At 40.2% G+C, this 19,672-nt stretch overlaps 1 gene segment (V, D, J or C); it reads right to left on the bottom strand.

Moving 5' to 3' along the window:
* The window catches only part of LOC108635902, a 17,596-nt gene extending 1,610 nt beyond the window's left edge, over positions 1 to 15,986 (bottom strand). The window contains 4 exon segments of the C gene segment in view: positions 1,485 to 1,712; positions 4,789 to 4,839; positions 15,450 to 15,743; positions 15,902 to 15,986. Coding sequence covers positions 1,485 to 1,712; positions 4,789 to 4,839; positions 15,450 to 15,743; positions 15,902 to 15,941 — 613 coding nt within the window.

Below are 19,672 nucleotides of genomic sequence, written 5' to 3'. Positions count from 1 at the left end.
GATTATATTAAACTGCAAATTTGCTTCTTTTCTTAGAATAAAAATAAAAATTTAGAGCTATTTTTTATTTTTTTTTTTTAATTAGTTTTAGGAAGAGGATATAATGGATATGATGAATATATAAATAAGTACAGCCATGCCATATTTTGGAAAGCAAGGGTTGTCTCCGATGTTATTTCATTTGTTCTTCGTTGCAGCCCCAGGACAAAACCAAGACAAGTGTTCACACCTGATTTGATCACTGGATAGACTAAGAATCAGAGAAGATAAAGACTTACTTCAGAAATTCGGACTGGTGCACAGCAAACATCTATGCACATTTTATGTGCTTGGTTCCCACTGCTTTAAAAAGGTTTCCTAACCACAGGGAAAAGCACAGAAGGATTCCTTCTGAGGGGCGCTTTGGGGCCTTTGGTCTGTTAGGCGAACATGCAGGACATTCAATCGTGAGTCCAGTTAGTTACAGGACCACTGCCAGGGCCAAGGCACCTCCCAGCTCTCTGTCCACACTGCATGGACATGTCCAGCATCTGCTCACAGGGGCCGCTTTGAGACGTCATGCCTGGATCACAAGGACCCTAAGTCATCAAGGAAAGTGTATGTTCTCTTGACTGTAATGCATCCTGCATGGACAGTAATTCACCCCGTGTGTCCATCCGTACACCCGTCCAGACCTGGCATGTGCTAGGGCTGCAATAAAAATATCTTGAAAGACCTTTTGTAACAGCAAGAAATGCATTTATTTTGTAGAATGGTAGTAAGTTTGTACACTTAACATCACCCAATCTTAAATTTGATTACAAATTTTATCTTATAATGGTATGAAAATTATAAATTTCAAAAACCTAAGACCTTGAAAAACCACAGTGGTCAAATTATTCTCTTTGCTGAGCTGCAATTTGGCTCCCTTATACAAACACCATTTTGTCATGTAATAACTCATTGCTTTGGAATTGTAAAGGAGAACTGAATTGAGAATGACTTTGCCTGCTGAAGGACATTCCTGAAAGATGTATAAATGTTGTTATTTCCTGACCAACCAAGATCACCAGCAGTGAAGATCTGTTGTGTGCTAAGTTGCTCGGATGCTTTCCACATGATGTTGTTTCATTTAATCCATACAACAACTCTAACAGTTAAACTTCATATGATCTTAATATTTTGGAAGATGAAACTGAGGGTGAGAGAAGTAAAAATTTTTTTTTTCTATGTTTCCAAAACCTATCCTATTTTAATCCTATGGGGAGATAGCTACCATTAAATGAAACATCATTTTATCCAGACATATTTGTTTTTCATGAACACTTGGCCGGAAAGGTGGGTATTGCCTTTGAAAAACAGTATTTTGGGAGGTTACATTTACATTTATATTCACTTACCTTCTTTTATTGAAGGAAAAATAATCTCTTGATCAATTCCTCCTATATTTTTCTGGTGGTTTGGACAACACACACATGTTGTTTATCCATAGAGTTTTCGGTCACGGTCAGGCCAGCTGAGCTTCATGTATGTGTCCTTGGTCTTCATGGTGTTTCCCTGCTGGGATGGCAGAGCTCTTTTGTCATTTTTTACTCTCCAAGACACTGTAATAACATCAGGGAAAAAGTTCTCCAGGAGACAAAGATATGTTCCAGCATTATCATGGTTGATTTCAGCAATTGAAGGAAGAAAAACAGTGGGCTTGGGGGAAGTGTCTGCAGCAAGGTTTCTCTCTGTAGGGGAATATGGAATAGTAATGAAAAAGAATGGTTAAAGAAACACCAACATGTTGTGGCTTGGAAAAACCACAAAAGTGACAAAACAAAAGGCTACTGCTCACTATGGCCTTTCATCCGCAGTACGTGGTTAGGTGCTTAGTACTGTTTTATTTTTCATGGCAAGAGAAGTTCAAGACTTCATGAAACTTGCCCACAGTCACCGCTGTTAAGTAGCAGAGCTGGATTATAACTTGACCTTCACTTTTTCTCCATATGCAGAGATGGGGTGCATCTTGCGTGCAAGCCAAGTCGCTTCAGTTGTGTCCGACTCTTTGTGACCTAATGACTATAGCCTGCCAGTCTCCTCTGTCCATTGGGATTATGACTTTTCAATATCCCATATAAATGCCCCACATCAAGACTTCCAGAATTCATGAGCATGTTTATTGATTGAATCCATGCTTCCTACAGTGGAAATGTGGAGTCCCAATCGCTAGACTGCCAGGGAAGTCCCCAATTACTCTTTTTAAAAATCTCTTTTGTTCTATAATACGGGAGCCTGTTTTGAAGTGGAGGGGTGGGTGGTGGGAACAGGGCTGGTGGGGCAATTGGGTAACTGACGGTTTCTGTATTGGTGAAAATCCTTGCTAGCTTCTACACTTCTTCCCTTTCCTGTCCTGTGCTTTGCAGTTTACGCTCTCTTGTCCAAATAACACGTTCTCAGATTCTGCAACTCTGTGGGATCTCACTCTTCATTTAGCTGGTTCTGGAATGAACCATAAAAATAAATACCCAGAGAAAATTTATTGGTTTTACAAAACAATATATCTGCTTTTGAGAATGGGAATCAACACCCACGTGTACTTGACATGTGTACCATGAAGTTGAACTTTGAGCTCCATATGTGGATCCCATGCCCAAATTGAAGTGATGGAATTCTCTTTATTTCTAATTTTATATGACCTCTCAATTTTATACCTGAACCTCTCCAGATTTTGGAGTAGAGCAACATGTTATTTATAGTGCCTTGATTGTATAACACTATTTCCAAAACTTCTATTGAAAATGTATTATTAATCCCAAACTCCTAATTTGGAATTAGCAGATACACACTACTGTATATAAAATAGATAAACAATAAGAACCTACTATGTAGAACAGAGAGGTATATTAAATATCTTGTAATAACCTTTAATGGAAAAGAATCTGAAAAATAATACACACACACAAAAAACTGAATCACTTTGCTGTACACCTGAAAATAACCCAACATTGTGAACTAACTACACTTTCATGTAAAAAAAAATATATTTTCAGAAAGGCTCTTATACTAAACTTATCAAGCAATCTACTTAGAATTTTTCCAAATTCAGAAAACGTTCCCCAAAAGCACATTTTATTTTGGGTTTTCATCTGAAGTTTTAGCTTGAGGAATAATGCACCATATTCTGGCTCTCGGCGTTTTCCCTATAATTTGATTTTGCCCCCTAAGGCTGCTGAACTGCTTTACTGCCACTGTTTTCCTTTTTTTCACCAGCTGCATAAAGCATATATCCTGACAAGGGGTCGAACCTGTGCACCTGCATTGGAAGGTGGAGTCTTAACCCCTGGACCACTGGGAAAGTCCATCACGGGGAAATCTCTTAAGAAGGGAGAAACTGGACTTCTCATCTGAGAAGAAAAGAAAACTCTTGGGAACTTCTGCCTGTGCAGCAAAGTTCCTGGTTTTTCTTCTAAATCAGTAAGCAGACAGGGTTGATTTTTCACTCATGTTGTAAATAAAGTTGGGTTGTAATGTGCTAGTTTAATTTTATACATCTTGCTTTTAGTACAAGTAGTATTTTACACATTATAAAAGCAAGACACTGTGTATTTCTGCAACCATATACTTTATTGATAGTGATTTAGGTCTTCCCTCTTTTTTCCCCCCTCATTTTTCTTTTGCAAACTAAATAATTGAAGCTCTTTCATACTTAAATAAGAATTCTTAACTCATGAGATTTCTATGTATATTTAATTGACTTCACTTCTTGATCATTTTCTTTATAAATGAAAGCTATTTTCTGATACGTATGAGCATGAAGCCCAAGCTTCCTGGTTATATATTTTAGAGCCAATAAATGTTGTTGTTAGAAATGATATCAATTAAATTAAAGGATTAAGATTTAAAGCACATAGAACAACAGGACATATAAAAAATAAACATTTTACTCTCATTTTTTCTTGCCATGTAAACCAAAGTCTGCTAAAGAGAGACAGATAGCTTCAAATTCATTTTTATGTGTGTGAGGGAACCATAAGATAACTTTGCATTTGTTAATTGTACAGCTGCATCCTCTGAAGAATTTCAACTCATCAATAGTTTGGCCACCAACACTCTCCCTCTTGGAGGCAATTTTCCCTTTACATTTGAATAGAGTAAACACCTATCCAACACGTATGATGTGTTAGCCAACAAAACGTACGGTGCTCAGTCGTGTCCAGCTCTTTGCAACCCCATGGACTGTAGCCCGCCTGGCTCCTCTGTGCACGGGCTTATCCAGACAGGAATACTGATGCATTAGACAATGTGCTAGATACTTCATCACACTGTCTCATTTAATTCTCGTACAACCCCTGCTGGATAATACTGTTATGCTATTTTACAGATTCGGAGACTGAGTCCAGAGAAGAACTTCCATGTTCACATCCATAGATAGTGGTGGATGGAAGTTCTCAGTCAGCCCGACTCCAAAGCCCACTTTCTTTGGAAATACCCCTTCAGCATCAGGAAAGGAGACATCTTAACTCATAAAACTTACCTGTAATGACAAACTTCAACCCTGGGTCAAATACTTTCATGATGACTATGTACATTATACATGAGTCCTTTCTAGAAGTCCACACAGACACGAAGACAAATTCTTTCATAATATTTGTACAGTGTTGTCTATGCTCTCCTTTACTATGTGAATTTGATGTAAAATCTCTCCTAAATCTCTACATCTAATTCCCATCCATATTCCCATTTTTGGTAAATATCATACCTATTTAATTATTTCTTACCTTCTCTCTAGTATCTTGAAAAAAATTATATTCTTCTGATACCTACCTGTGACAATGAGTTTTGCTCCAACATTGAAGTTTTTTATGTAATTATTCCACAGTGATTCAAGTCATATCAAAAACTTTAGACTAACTAGCTTCTCTGATTTCTTCAAATTCTAGTAGAATAATGATGACTTCGAATTCAAGACACTAGGCTTCTGGTCCTGGTTAATTTACTCCTAACAAGGTCTGTGGTTGAGCAAATCAAATAGACTAACACCTTGAAAGTTAAAGTTAGTTGCAAGTTAAGTCGCTCAGTCGTGTCTGACTCTTTGTGATCCCGTGGACTGTAGCCCACCAGGCTCCTCCATCCATGGGATTCTCCAGGCAAGAATACTGGAGTGGGCTGCCATTGCCTTGGGTACCTTGCTTATCTGAAAATGAAGGTGCTACTGTTAAGTCAAGCGAACATCCTTATTAGTGTTTTGGTGAGCTCAAAATGAAACAAGATCTGAAAAGTCATTTGAATAAAAATTATATAGAGGTAAGAGATTGTAAATATTACTATATGATCATTGATATTATGATTAGTATTTTTATTTGTGATAATTGTGTGGTCCAACATGACATTTTAATATCATGGGAGCAAATCTTGCCTATCTGATGGGAATTGAGGATCTGGGGTTTACAAGTAGATCCATAGCAACTGATGACTTGTTTGCATTCCTCTGTGTTTTGATAGGTCTGGGATTCTCCAAGCCTGTATCACAGCTTTTCAGACACCCAGTTAATAGGCAGTCATTTGTTCTGTCGTACTTGCTGTATTTCCAGGGTGAACAAAATCAAAGGGAACATTGGCTAAAGCCTAATGTATGCAGCCAGTATATGGAACTTCACTTCTGCTGTCCACAACAAATGGCCTTTTCTCCAACAACAGCACCATCTATGGGTATCTCAAGATTTTACCAGAAATTTCAGCTTCAAAATATCTATCCAGTTCATGCCCAAAGTTCAGCTTGCAGCTCCAGGTATGGGCCTTATGACAAATGACCACAAAAATGGCGGGATGCCTGGTACTCAAATTCTCCTTTGTTAAGTTGGATTGCTTCATTGCCTGCTTCATCTTATTAGCTGAGGGTCACCATTCATGAATGATATTACATTTTGGTGTCCATTGCATTGATGCATTGGGAGTATAAACATATTTGTTTGAAGACCATTTCTTCCATTTTATAAACTGGATATTGAAGGCAATGTCCCCTTCTTACTTCATTTTCCTACTAAAGACTTCCACATTGAAGTTCTTTTTTCCAATTTTGTGGTGGGAAAACATATTTGGAACTTTGGTGTGCTTATTTTAGTCGGTTAATATAGGGTATCTATTCCACTACATTTTTTCTTCTTGCTTTCTTATTTCTTGTTTTTAATTCACTTCTTTTGCATTGAGATAGAACCGACACATATTCTGAATGTTTAATAAATGCACATTCATGTGAGTTACATGATCTTTGTGAGGGAAAGAGACGTCATTTCAGTGCTATGATTAAAAGCAAGAGCATTGTTTTCACATGTGAGTTGCAATGCAAAGTATGAGCTATTACTAATAGTTAGTTACAGAATCCAGGTCAGGCTACAGAAGGGTACATATTCAGGATGTAAAGACATGACTTAATGTTTTAAATATCACATAATGATCCAGTCCTCTAAGTTTGACAGTCTCTACTGGATCCCAAACTCTGCCACAGTAGCTAGTCATGTGACTTTAGGCAAGTAACTAAACTTCTCTAAGCCTCAGTTTCTTTATCTCTAAAATGGGAATGAAAGGATTACTGGTGAGGAAAGTATAAAGCATTGAAACTACGTACCATGGTGTCTATCCTTCAGTAAATATTAACTAATATTAAAATTCTCTTTAATGGCATGGTTTGAGGCCATTTCATCAAAATCTTCCATCAAACAAAAGTTATGTTTTTTATAAGCAATAACTATTACACCAAGCTCAACAATCCAAGATGCCCTCCTTCTGTAGCCATGAACTGTAGAAGACAGGTCTCAGTTAAGCCAGAATCTAGAATGCCTTTTCACTAGAACAGAAGCTGCTTGGCATTGAGACTGGCTCTGTGTCTTGTTCACCCGTCGTCTGTCTGCAGCTCCCAGCACAGAAACGGTCCTCAATAAATATTTGCTGAGAGAATGAAAGAGCAAAGGAGAAAGCCCAGCCACGAAGACACTTTTGTGAACTTTGGAGCTGAAATGGCTCATTGAGCTCACAAACTGGTCCATGTCCAGACAGTTTCACAAGAAATGAGATAGTTTACGTTTCAAATAATCTCAGTCTCCTTCTAAGAAGCTAGAGTAATGAGAAGTGAGGTTTATCAATCTTGTATAATCATTTACTGTAAGAATTTTCTTCCACGGCTCTCAGGGATGAGATGAAAATCAGTAATATTGGTTTTGCAGGAGATTCAGGAGTACAGTATTTTATCTCAAAATATAGAGAAGAGATAGTAAGAAAAGTGTTTCTCACTGAATAGACTGCCTACAAGTAAAGGAACGTGAACTAATAACTCATACCAATGTGATGATATACTATGCTATTTATGTTAGAATATAGAAAGATAAACGAAGCAATAAGACAGACATGGTCTTCAGAATACTTCACTATCGAGCCTGAGTCTATTTTGTGTGTGTTTTCTAGAACACAAATTTCAACTGCTTACAAGCAGGGACAAGAATAAACCATTTACAAGGTGATTTAGTTTCCATATTCAGTGACCAATTGCTGTAAAACTACTGTTTAGATGCTGAGACCAAGAACATGGCAGCCAGATCAGGGAGATCCCAAGTTGTTTCTACAAAGCATCTATCAGTATTTCATGACTACAGTAAGAATAGAAAAATGATACTTACCGGGAGGAGTTACTATGATGTTAGCTTCTTCTCCAAATATCTTCTTCCAGCCCGAGCTGTCACAATGATAAATGCTCCGACAATAATCCAGCCTTTTCCTACCTTTATAAAGTGACTAGAAGTCTAAAAAGTTCATACTGGCAGTGTGATCTGAGTTCTTTTGGAAGTCCTTGGATATAGGTTTCACAGCATCCAATGTTTTATAAGTCTTCCTCAGATTTGTTTTGTTATTATTCAGTCACTTGGATGTGTCCGACTCCTTTGCAACCCCTTGGACTGTAGCCCGCCATGGGATTTCCCCGGGAAGAATACTGGAGTGGTTTGCCATTTCCCTCTCCAGGGAATCTTCCTGACTCAGGGATCCACAGGGGAAGCCACTTTCCTCAGATAAATGGACCCAAATATCTGCTTTCCAAGGAGTAGTAATCACTGAAAACATTGATGAAAGATGAAAAGTATAAAAACAGGAAAAGAAGACATCACTGACACCAACTGGTTAACCACCTGGTTTTCTAAATTTCCAGGAATGGTATTCAAAGAATCAAGACATTTTTTTTACTTTGCAGGTGTTCAGTTCTGTTGAAACTGCTCAGAGTTTGCATCAGTTGAAAGGCAATTCTCTTTTCACAAACACCAGGGCTGTTTAGTGACTTGGGAATGTATTGCTAAAAGGAGGAAAACCTTCAGTAACTGAAAATGCAAATACCCCATCAGCCATCACACGTGTGCTTGAGAAATGTGAACAAAGCTCTCCATTCATTGGGCAGCACAATTCTTTACCAAGGGAAAGGGAAATGAGAAAATAAGTGCTATGATGACTTATTTAATATTAATTTCCCTAGGATAAAGGAAGAAATTTGCAGAATTCTCTCTCCATTGAAATAATACTGTCTTTAAACGAAAACTTGAAACAATATCCATTTCTCTGATTGTCAAAAGAAGTCTCTTGGCTATTCTGAAATTTCAAGCCATTCATCTTGGGGCAGGGGGTAAGAAATTGCCAGGAGCAGCTGAGCACTCCTCTGAGCACGGATGAGCTGTCCATCTGCCAGGACCAGACAGGACAGCCTCTTATTGTCTCCATGTCTACTCCAGAGGCACTTGTTCATGGTCTCAGTCCCATGAGCAATCAGTTCTTCTGCCCCAAGGATGAAAGTAAGAGGGTCATGTTGGGCAACTGTCCATTCACAGGAGCTCAGCTCACAGTCCCAACACAATGGGAGGAGATGAGAGATTCAGATGCCAATTATATTTAGATAAATTTTTTTTTTAAATTGAGAGTTCATGGGAATTTCCTGGCAGTACAGTGCTTAGGACTCTGCACTTTTACTGCTTTCACTGGGCTCAATCTCTGGTTGGGGAAATAAGATCTCATGATCCACAGAATGTCCACCAAAAAAATTGAGAGTTCTAAGTTGTTAGTACTTGGGGCTGTCGTGTACCCTTTGCATCTATTGTAGTCATGAATGATGTCCCCTCAGCTCCTTTCTGAAAACTTGTCCTGTGATTTTCCTTATTCCAAGACCATGAGCAGAATTATTGGGAGCTTCAGGAATTGTTTGTTTTTCAAAATGCATGAAAGATTTAAGCAATAAAATGCAAAAGAGTAACTAAAGAGTTATGTAATTAATGCTTTGTTAAATATAAGAACAGTAAGAAGAAAGAGTAAAAGGTTTTACTAAAGGGCATAAAATTAAACCTGCATAAATGGAGAGACATATCATATTCATGAAGGAAAAGCTCAATGTCATAAACATGCAAACTCTTCTTAAAATCATGCGTATAAATAGACTAATTCTAATGAGACTTAAGGTAACATTTTATTTTTTTGTTCCCTGTTGTAAAGATTGAGGCTGAGGTAGTTATATTCATTTTAAATTGATATAAAAATAAATATGAAATAATTTAAAAATTTTTATTAAAATAATGATTTTAAATAACTAATTTGGCATAGCAGCTCTTAACCCTTATTGCAAAGTTACTGATATAACACAATAATGGAGTAAAAATACTGAGACAGGAATAAAATGCAAATCCTCCAAGCATATGTTAATATAAAAATATAATTAAGGCATTTTTAATTATGGGGAAATCATAGATTGTCTTAAAATTAGTTAGGAACTATTAATTATCTCTTGGAAGAAAAAATAACTCTATCAAATAGCATAAAAGTTAGGTTTGTATTATAAGGCATCTGAAAGTGTGAGTTACAAGGACAATGAATGAAGGTCACTCAGTCGGGTCCGACTCTTGCGACCCCATGGACTGTAGCACACGAGGCTCCTCTGTCCATAGGATTCTCCAGGCAAGAATACTGGAGTGGGTTGCCATTTCCTTCTCCAGGGGATCTTCCCAACCTAGGAAGCAAACCCGAGTCTCCTGCATTGCAGGCAGATTCTTTACCGACTGAGCTATGAGCAGGGGACTAACTGAGTCCTGTGGCAGAAAATCTTGGAATGTGAAGTGGACAGGAGACACGTTTACTTAATGTTTAATATTTAAGAAGGAGAAATTTGGAGACTGTTTTCTCTTTATTTTTAATTGAAGTGTAGTTGATTTACAATTTGTGCCAATCTCTGCTGTATAGCAAAGTGACTCGGTTTTACACATATGTATGTTCTTTTTTTCACCATTGTTTTCCATTATGATTCACCCCAGGATATTAGATGTAGTGCCTTGTGCAATACAGTAGGATCTTGTGGTTTATCCATTCTGAATGTAATAGTTTACACCCGCCAACTCCAAATTCCTAGTCCATCCCTCTTCTCCTCTTCCTCCCTGTTGGCAACCACAAGTCTGATCTCTATGAGTCTGTTTCTGTTTCACAGATAGATTTATCTGTGTCATATTTTAGATTCCACATGTAAGTAATATCATATGATATTTGTCTTCCTTTTTCTGACTTACTTCACTGAATATGATAATCTCTAGCTGTATCCATGTGGCTGCAGACAGCAGTGTTTTGTTCTCTTTATGGCTGAGTAGTATTCCATTGCAGACAGGTACCACATCTTCCCTATCCACTCATCCATCAGTGGGTATTCAGGCTGTCCCCATGTTCTGGTTGTTGTGAACAGTGCTGCTGTGAACAGAGGGGTGCATGTACCTATCCAAATGACTGTTTTGTCCTGGCATATGCCCTGGAGCGGGGTTGCTAGGTCATAGGTAATTCTATTTTTAATTTTCTGAGAGACCTCCATGTTGTTTTCCATAGTGGTTGTACCAATTTACATTCCCACCGACAGTGTATTAAGATTCCCTTTTCTTCACACCCTTTCCAGCATTTGTTATTTGTAGACATTTTAATGATAGCCATTCTGGCTGGTATGAAGTGGCACCTTGTGGTAGATTTGATTTGCATTTCTCTAATAATCAGTGATGTTGGGCATCTTTTCATGTGCCTACTGGCCACCTGTATGTCTTCTCTGGGGAAATGTCTGTTAAGGTGTTCAGCTCACTTTGCCTCTGGGTTGTTTATTTTTTGTTTTTGTTGTATGATCTGTTCACATATTTTGGAAATAAGCCCTTGTTGGTTCCATCATTTATAAATAGTTTCTCCAATTCTATTGGTTGTCTTTTTTTTCTGTTTTTTTTTTTTTTTTTTTTTTTTTTTGATGTGAAAAAGCTTATAAGTTTGACTAGGTCCCATTTGTTTATTTTTGTTTTTATTTCTATTGCCTTCAGAGCCTGACCTAAGAAAATATTGGTATGAGTTGTGTCAGAGAATGTTTTTCCTGTGCTTTCTTCTAGGAAAGTTATGGTCATGTTTTATGTTTAAATCTTTAAGCCATTATGAGTTTCTTTTTGTGTATGGTGTGAGAGTGTGTTCTAACTTCATTGATTTATGATCATCTGTCCGGCTTTCCCAGCACCACTTGCTGAAGAGACTTTTCTCCCCCTGTTTTTATATTCTTGCTGGAGAATTTGTACTTTTTACAACATTTCTAAGAATGTATCCATTTCTTCTAGGCAGTCTATTTTCTTGCCATGTATTGAGTAATTATTTGTAGAAATGAGTTATTGCCATTTGTATTTTGGTGGTATCAGCTGTTAACTTCTGCTAATTTCATGTCTAATTTTGTATCTTTGAGTTCTCTCTCTCTCTCTCTTTTCTTTCCTGATGAGTTTGCTAAAGGTTCACCAATGTGTTTGTCTTTTCAAATAACCAGCTCTTGATGTATTGATCTTTTCTGCGATGTTTTGTCTCTATTTTACTTTGCTCTGATTTTTATTCTCTGTCCTTTACCTTTGGTTTCATTTGTTCTTTTTCCTGGTTCTTTTAGGTGTAAGATTAGGCTGTATGTTTGAGGTTTTTCTTGTCTCTTGAGGTGGGCTTGTATCACTATAAAGTTCCCTCTTAGAACACTTTTGCTGTATACCACAGTTTTTTTGTGTGTGTGTGTGGTGTTTTCCCATTTTCATTGTCTTCAAGTATTTTTTATTTCCTCTGATTTCTTCAGTCACACCTGGGTTGTGTATGGCATACTGCTTATCCTACATGTGTTTTTGTTTCTTGAACATACACAGTGTCTCTACTTCTAGCTGTGTCCTTAGAGAAACTGACCTGTATAAACAGAGACAGAGAATGGAAACTGAGGGAGAGATCATAAGGGTTCTGCGAGTACATGGAAAAGTAGTTATTTCACATGTGCCAAGAAAAACCGTGATATAATAATGCATTAGTCAGTAATTGGGGGAGAAATTGGATCTCCACATTAAGATTGCTACCTTACACCCATACTCAAAAATTCAAACTAAAGTGGATCAAGGTATCAAATGCACAGAACAGTCTTAACACCATTGGAAAAGTATAAATGAAAATATATTTATGCTTCAGGCTTTCCCAAAGCTGCAAATGGTTACAGTATGTGGTGGCTGATACAGCAGAGCAAGCTAAAGGCAGTACGTTTACTATCCAGTTCCTTGCTGTCTGCAGTCACTGAACTAAGCAGGATCTGAAGCTTTGACTTGCGGTGTGAGGCTGTGTTTTGTTTTGTTTTGATTTGATTTGATTGCGATATTCTGATGGAGAAATGTGATGACCTGGAGAGCAGCAGCACCCAGGAGGCAACAAGACAGATGGGGCTCTGGGTTGGGGATAAAACCATGAACGCTCTCCTAGTAGGCACTCCTGTGCTAGTGCAGCAAGGCCTACAAATCAGTTTGAAGAAGAATCAGTAGGAGCCTATCAAAAAATGCACATTTCAGCCTTCATTCCATGATTCTGATTCACTGTGTTGAGTGACACCCAGAACATGCACTTTTATTCCAATTCAGGTACTTCTGATGCAGGTGTTACATGGACCATTTGAGAAACACTGTTCTAGAAGCTCAGACACTGGTACAAATTTGGAGGTACCAATACATAGAGACCATATACACACGAGCTGATGTTTCTGTATTTCAATATTAATTTTGCTTCCTTAAACCTAGCCCAATAAGGCAGCCACAGTCCTTGGCTATATGACTTTTCAATTGGAATATATACCATTCATAGATTGTTCACCTAAAGTGTTCTTTAATTTTAATTATTGAGAAAATTATGATCTGATAAGTCTCATTCTAGTTTGGCACTTGGCCTTGTTAATGATAGGGAGTGGGGGTAGAAAGAAGCTTTGGCTTTACTTGTTTAAGACAGTTCTGGCTGTGGACTGAACTTCAACAGAGGGTATAAGTAGAATACAACAACAGGGCTTCTCTCGTAGCTCAGTCGGTAAAGAATCTACCTGCAATAATGCAGGAGACCAGGGTTCAATTCCTGGGTCTGGAAGATCCCCTGGAGAAGGAAATGGCAACCCACTCCTGCCGGGAGCCAGTGTGAGGAAGCCCGCCCGTGACAAGGTCATGAGGAAGGAAGCTGACATACGCAAGGCGTGCTCAGACTTCAGGGACCCCTCTGGAAATTCCTAAGCATGTACCCCAACAAAAATCTGCCGGCTTTTGTGCTCTGCTTTTCCACTCTTCTGACATTTTCTGGAAAAAGTCAATTCAGGGCTTTAGTCTTCTGCATTTGAAAGAGTGTTTCAATCCAAATACCCCTCTGATGGCTTTCTAGCCTGCCTGCAGGACTCGTACAGCTGCGCTTGTGATTGTTTGAGGCCTCCTGACCGCAGGAGGCACAGGAAGCTTAAAACATCCTAGGAATGTAGGAGCTTCCGAGGAGTCAAAATCTTTAGAATAGGACTGATTAAAAGTTTCATTTGTTGAGTCAATGCTTGCGGCCAAATTTTCATATCCTTTATTTTTAGATATAGTTGGTATATAGAAAAACAAGTAGTAGACCTGGTATTAGCAACATTAGATCTTTGAGTTAAGTACCTTCTTTGTTATAACCCACTGCACCTTTGTTCTATAGAGATGTAACTTTAGTGCTTTAAGGAGATGCAGGTTAAAGAAAAACACTTCAGGGGAAACAAAATTAACATTCATTAAGGAAGAGAGCCAAAAAGTGTTAACAAGCCTCTTGGCCAGAAGATAATGTAAATCACCTGAGACCTTTTGTATACAAAATGATGTATAGAAAGAGTCTGGGCTGCGAACGCTACATAATTTTGTGTTATCCACTGATCTCCATGTTTTATCAAAAGTATAAAAGGCCTTCTGAACAATAAAGGAGGGGGCCAGGGGCCAGGGGCCAGCTTCTCGGACCAGCTTCTCGAACTAGTCTCTCGGCCTGGTTTCTTGGGACTCTGGCTCCCCCCGTGTCTTTCTCTCTCTCTTCTTCTCTCCCTTTCCCTCTCTCTGCTCTTTACTTTAACTTCAGGCTGAATCTCCACCTGGGGCGCGGAGGCTTGCCAGGTCTACTTACTTGCCCTGGCTGTTAAGACCCGCACGAAAGGGAGCTTAAGGCGAGGCACCCTTAGATATTCAAGCGGGCGCCGGTGGCCCAACGTAGATGGTGCAAATTCCTTGTCTGGAATTTTATTGGTCTTCCGCGTAAACCAAGCTATTCAGCCCTCTTCTTCCACTTAATCTTCTTACTACACTATAGTTTCTTAATCTAATCTTACATTAATAAATAAACAAGTCTTTCCACGCCAACGCCGTCCACCCTTCGAATTCCCTGGATCCACCGGGGCTGGACCCCGGCACACTCCAATATTCTTGCTTGGAGAATTCTTGCCGTGGACAGAGGAACCTAGCAAGCTACAGTCCGAGCGGTCCCAAGAGTTGGACACGACTTAGCCACTAAACCACCAACCACCACCATCTAAAACAATCACTTTTCCCTACACTTTCACTAGGTCAGCCATGCCCTCATTGATTATGTAAGAGAAATATCAGTTTTTCCAAAAGATAAATTGGATACCAGCTTGAGGTTCAAGAAGTCCAAGTTTTCATTCCATCATTTCTCATTCTTCATGCTCCTGGATAATAAAGATGCTCTTATTCCCAGCCATTTTCTCTGGATAATCATCAGGTGAATGGTTCAGTATTATCTAGCCTTTCCATTTTCCTCTCCCAAATATCTCCCCTCACAGATAATCCTAGGTTCTCTGTCTGTCTTAAAGAGAAAATCATATGAGTCTACCAGCTTCTGGGAGAGCTGAGAATATGCTGCCTGCCAGACTGCTTGCCTACAGACTGGAGATGGAGGCCTGTTTTTAGGAAAAACTAGGACTATTGTGGGGAGGTAGAAGGTGGCCATAGAATATAAAGCTTGATTCATAGGCATTGAGTTCAGGGTTTTTCTTTGTTTAGAGTAAAAAGAAATTGGGCGGGAGGGAGTGAAGCAGCTGCTGATATCAGGGCTGTGATTTTCAGCCACAAGCAAAATTTCCAGTGCAGTGTACAGGAAGTCTGAACCAACGTGCTTATCCCAGATAGCACAGTAGTATATGCCGGAATCACTTGCTTGCAGATTTTGGATTGCAAATGTATAGCTCCTCCCTGTGCCCTTATAGACATGGTATTTTGTTCCACTGATTCCTGATTCAAGCACAGGCTTTGAGTTGTAGCTGTGGTAGTATAAAAGGCGTCGGGGGGCCATCCCCTCCTCATGTTTGTACAAGTGGATATAGGTGGCCCTTCGTGTAAGATCACAAGGGAACGAAGCAGTCTCCCCAGTCTTGCTAGTGATTAACATCAAGTTGGAAGATACCTGCATGACTGCAATGGGGAAAGCAACAAAAAAAGATGAGGAAGAGGAAGCAATAATTTCTTAGTCTGACCCTCTTCCTCACAGTCCCCCCTCCCCGCCGCTCCCCCCCACACACATTGCCACAACATACAGACAAATTCCAGGAGCATCCAGGCAAGACACTTACCAGGAGCCAAGACAACCAGAAGCAGTGCTGGGGCCCGCATCCTGCCCCAGCAGTCAGCTAGACTGGGATTCTGAGCAGATGTGACAGGCAGAGAAGTCAGGGAGGATCTCTCTTAAAGACCACCAGGCTGATTCCAGAGGGCGTGGGTGCTGGGGGTGGCCTGGGGAGGAGGCCCGCCTCTCTGCACCAACCCTTTCTTGAGGGCCCCCCTGTGGCAGGCTGGGAGCTGCCATCGCCCCCACAGGAGAGGAGGGGCCTGAGCACTGAGAACTCAGAACTGCAAGCAGATGGATCAAATGCGAAGTGAGGGGAGGAGAGCCATGGACCAAGCTTGCCTGTTGCCTATGGAGTGAGCAGTCCTGAGCGGGGCTAGGTTCCCCGCAGCTCAGCATGGCAGTGTTTATGCTGCTGCCACGGTCTTGTCCGGTGACATCTTTATATTCCTCCCCTGAACTACCTCTCCTTTTACCCTGTAAGCAAACTCGGAGGCAACAGCCAGAGAACCCAATAAGGACTGAACCTGCTTTATTACAAGAAAGTAGGATTGATTATGTCCGTCTACATTTGACGGTCCTTAAAATTAAATGGATGTGTGTTTGTGTGTGTGCGTGTGTTATAAATCAAGGAGAGAGGACTCATGTTCATCCTCAAGTAAAAGGCTGCCTCATACAGAGTGTCCAGATTTCATGAAAAAAGAAGGAGCTTCACAATAGTTGGAACAGACAAACTAAAAATGTAGATTTTTCCTGAAATTCAGGGACATGCAAATCAAAACTACAATGAGATATCACCTCACCCATGTCAGAATGGCTATTATTGACAAGGCTAGAAATAAAGTGTTGAAGAGGGTAAAAAATAGAACCCCTGTGCACTGTTGGTGGGGATGTAAATTGGTGTAGTCGCTATGAAAAACGTATGGAGTTTCCTCAAAAAGTTAAAAATGAAACTACCACATGATCCAGCAGTTCCACTTATGAGTGTTTATCCGTAGAAAACAAAACACTAAGAGATGCCTGCACCCCTGTATTCACTGCTTTCAACAGCCAAGGCCCGGGAACAAGCCAAGTGCCCATCAGGAGAAGAATCAAGTACCTGTGGTGTGTGAGTGTATACACACACATATACATGCATGTAACAGCATTATGTGGCCCCTAATTATGTCATGGGTTTAGACAGCTCTCCCAGCTGCTGCTCAGCTCTGCCTCTTCACCAGTTCTTTCTCTACCATTCTGTTTCTCCACCTCCCTGTTTCTCTACCTCCCTCGGTTTCTCCATCTCTGTGCACAGATCTTCTCTATTTCTATTGCTACCCCACACTCTCTTTCTTTCCAGCTCTGACTTTCTCCCCTCTCGTTCTCTTTATCTCCCCTCCGTTTTACAATTTTCTTCCTCGTCTCTACCTGTTACTTTCTGTCTCTCTTCTTGCTTATCTCTACCACCTGTCTTTCCTTTTCTATTTCTCCATTTATATTTCTTATTGATTTGACTTCTCTCTCTCTCCCTCTCTTTCCATTTTCTCTCATGATCATCCTAACTACTTTAAATTTCCTGGGATTCCAACATCTGCGATCTCTCAGGATAGGCATCTGGTAACTGACTATTCTATATTACCATGTTGTGATGTTCCTGGTTCTATAAGGTAAGGAATTTGGGATTATATCCTGCACATTTGGAATATCATGTTATGGACTTTAAGCAGTGTTTAATACTATGGAGTGTGCTGAAATTTTTTGTTAGCTGGGAATTGACCCAGTTGTGGAATGCTCTTGACGGGCAGGTCCAGGTAGTGCAATTTTCAAAGACTTTGCAGTGCTATTCACACCACATTGTGTGTACTACTCTGAGTAGTTTAAAATCAAAATTTAAAGAATATGGTTCTGATTATATAGCCATATTTTTATAACGTGGATTTTAAAACATTTTCCTTACAGGTATACATTGGTGGAGGATGAAAACTACGTCAGAGTCCCACATTTCTGAAGAAGGATGACTTAGTTCATTTTTGTTTCTTGGAGCCAGAATGTCTCCATGTCAGGCATGATTTAATGACAAACCCTGACTTCTGAGGGCAGCAAGGGCAGCAGTCGTGGGAGGTGGTACTGTCCTTGTCTCCACTGGCAGGGAAGACTGAGGGGGAGTGACTGGTCCAGGGTCCCACAGCTGGCAGGGGCAGAGCCAGGACTCAGGTGTCCCGTCTGTACCAGCACCCACTCTGGCAGGTTGTTTCTGGGGTGTGCTGGAACTTCTGAGATGACAGGTGTGGTCCAGTCACGGCAGTCGGGCTCCCTGTGCCTCCAGGTCAGGGCACAGTGTTCAGTCCCTTCAAATCATCAAAGGAAGCATTTCAACCTCACAGATAGGAGCAAACAAACAGTCAATTGCAAAAGCCGTATCTCTGCTTAATTATTTAACCCCAGAAGGGAAAGAGTAGATCTTAAAACTTCATCTTACAAGAAAAAAAGATTCTGTATCTACATTCAGTGTGGGATGTTGACTTAGTGTGGTGACCATTTCAAAATATGAACAAATACTGAATCGTTGTGTTGTGTACCTGAGCCTAATGTAATATTTTATGCCAATTTTATTTTTTAAAGTACATTTAATTAAAAAAAGAAAGGAAAAGTGGTGGACTGAATGGAGTAGTTGGGGGCACTGGTATAGGGACAGACAGATGGCAGAGGCAGCCACAGTCGCGGCAAACAGAGGCCCTGCCTGCATCAGTGTATCCAGCACGCTTCGTCCTCTTTTTCCCACAGCAGTGTTCAGGCATAAAGCAAAAATGTGGGTGTGTGAATAGCAGATCCTTTTCTAAAATACTGTATAATAAATTCTTGAGTGACCTCAACCATGGTCTCTTCAGTGTCACAGCTCATGTTTGTCACATAAGCTCATGTTTGGTACATAAGCTTTGTTATAAAAACTCAGAGTAAAAGGTAGCTTTTTGCCCTTTCATGTTCAGTTCAGTTCAGTTCAGTCGCTCAGTCGTGTCCGACTCTTTGCAACCCCATGAATCGCAGCACGCCAGGCCTCCCTGTCCATCACCAACTCCCAGAGTTCACTCAGACTCACTTCCATCGTGTCCGTGATGCCATCCAGCCATCACATCCACTGTCGTCCCCTTCTCCTCCTGCCCCCAATCCCTCCCAACATCAGAGTCTTTGCCAATGAGTCAACTCTTCACATGAGGTGGCCAAAGTACTGGAGTTTCAGCTTTAGCATCATTCCTTCCAAAGAAATCCCAGGGCTGATCTCCTTCAGAATGGACTGGTTGGATCTCCTTGCAGTCCAAGGGACTCTCAAGAGTCTTCTCCAACACCACAGTTCAAAAGCATCAATTCTTTTGGCGCCCAGCCTTCTTCACAGTCCAATTCTCACATCCATACATGTCCACAGGAAAAACCATAGCCTTGACTAGATGGCCATTAGTTGGCAAAGTAATGTCTCTGCTTTTGAATATGCTATCTAGGTTGGTCATAACTTTTCTTCCAAGGAGTGAGCATCTTTTAATTTCATGGCTGCAGTCATCATCTGCAGTGATTTTGGAGCCCCCCAAAATTAAATCTGACACTGTTTATATTGTTTCCCATCTATTTCCCATGAAGTGATGGGACCGGATGCAATGATCTTCGTTTTCTGAATGTTGAGCTTTAGGCCAACTTTTTCACTCTCCTCTTTCACTTTCATCAAGAGGCTTTTGAGTTCCTCTTCACTTTCTGCCATAAGGGTGGTGTCATCTGCATATCTGAGGTTATTGATTATTTCTCCTGGCAA

The sequence above is a fragment of the Capra hircus genome, chromosome 4, assembly GCF_001704415.2.
Source record: "Capra hircus breed San Clemente chromosome 4, ASM170441v1, whole genome shotgun sequence".
NCBI classification, from domain to species: Eukaryota; Metazoa; Chordata; class Mammalia; order Artiodactyla; family Bovidae; genus Capra; species Capra hircus.
This window is presented reverse-complemented; position numbering and strand designations above follow the sequence as displayed.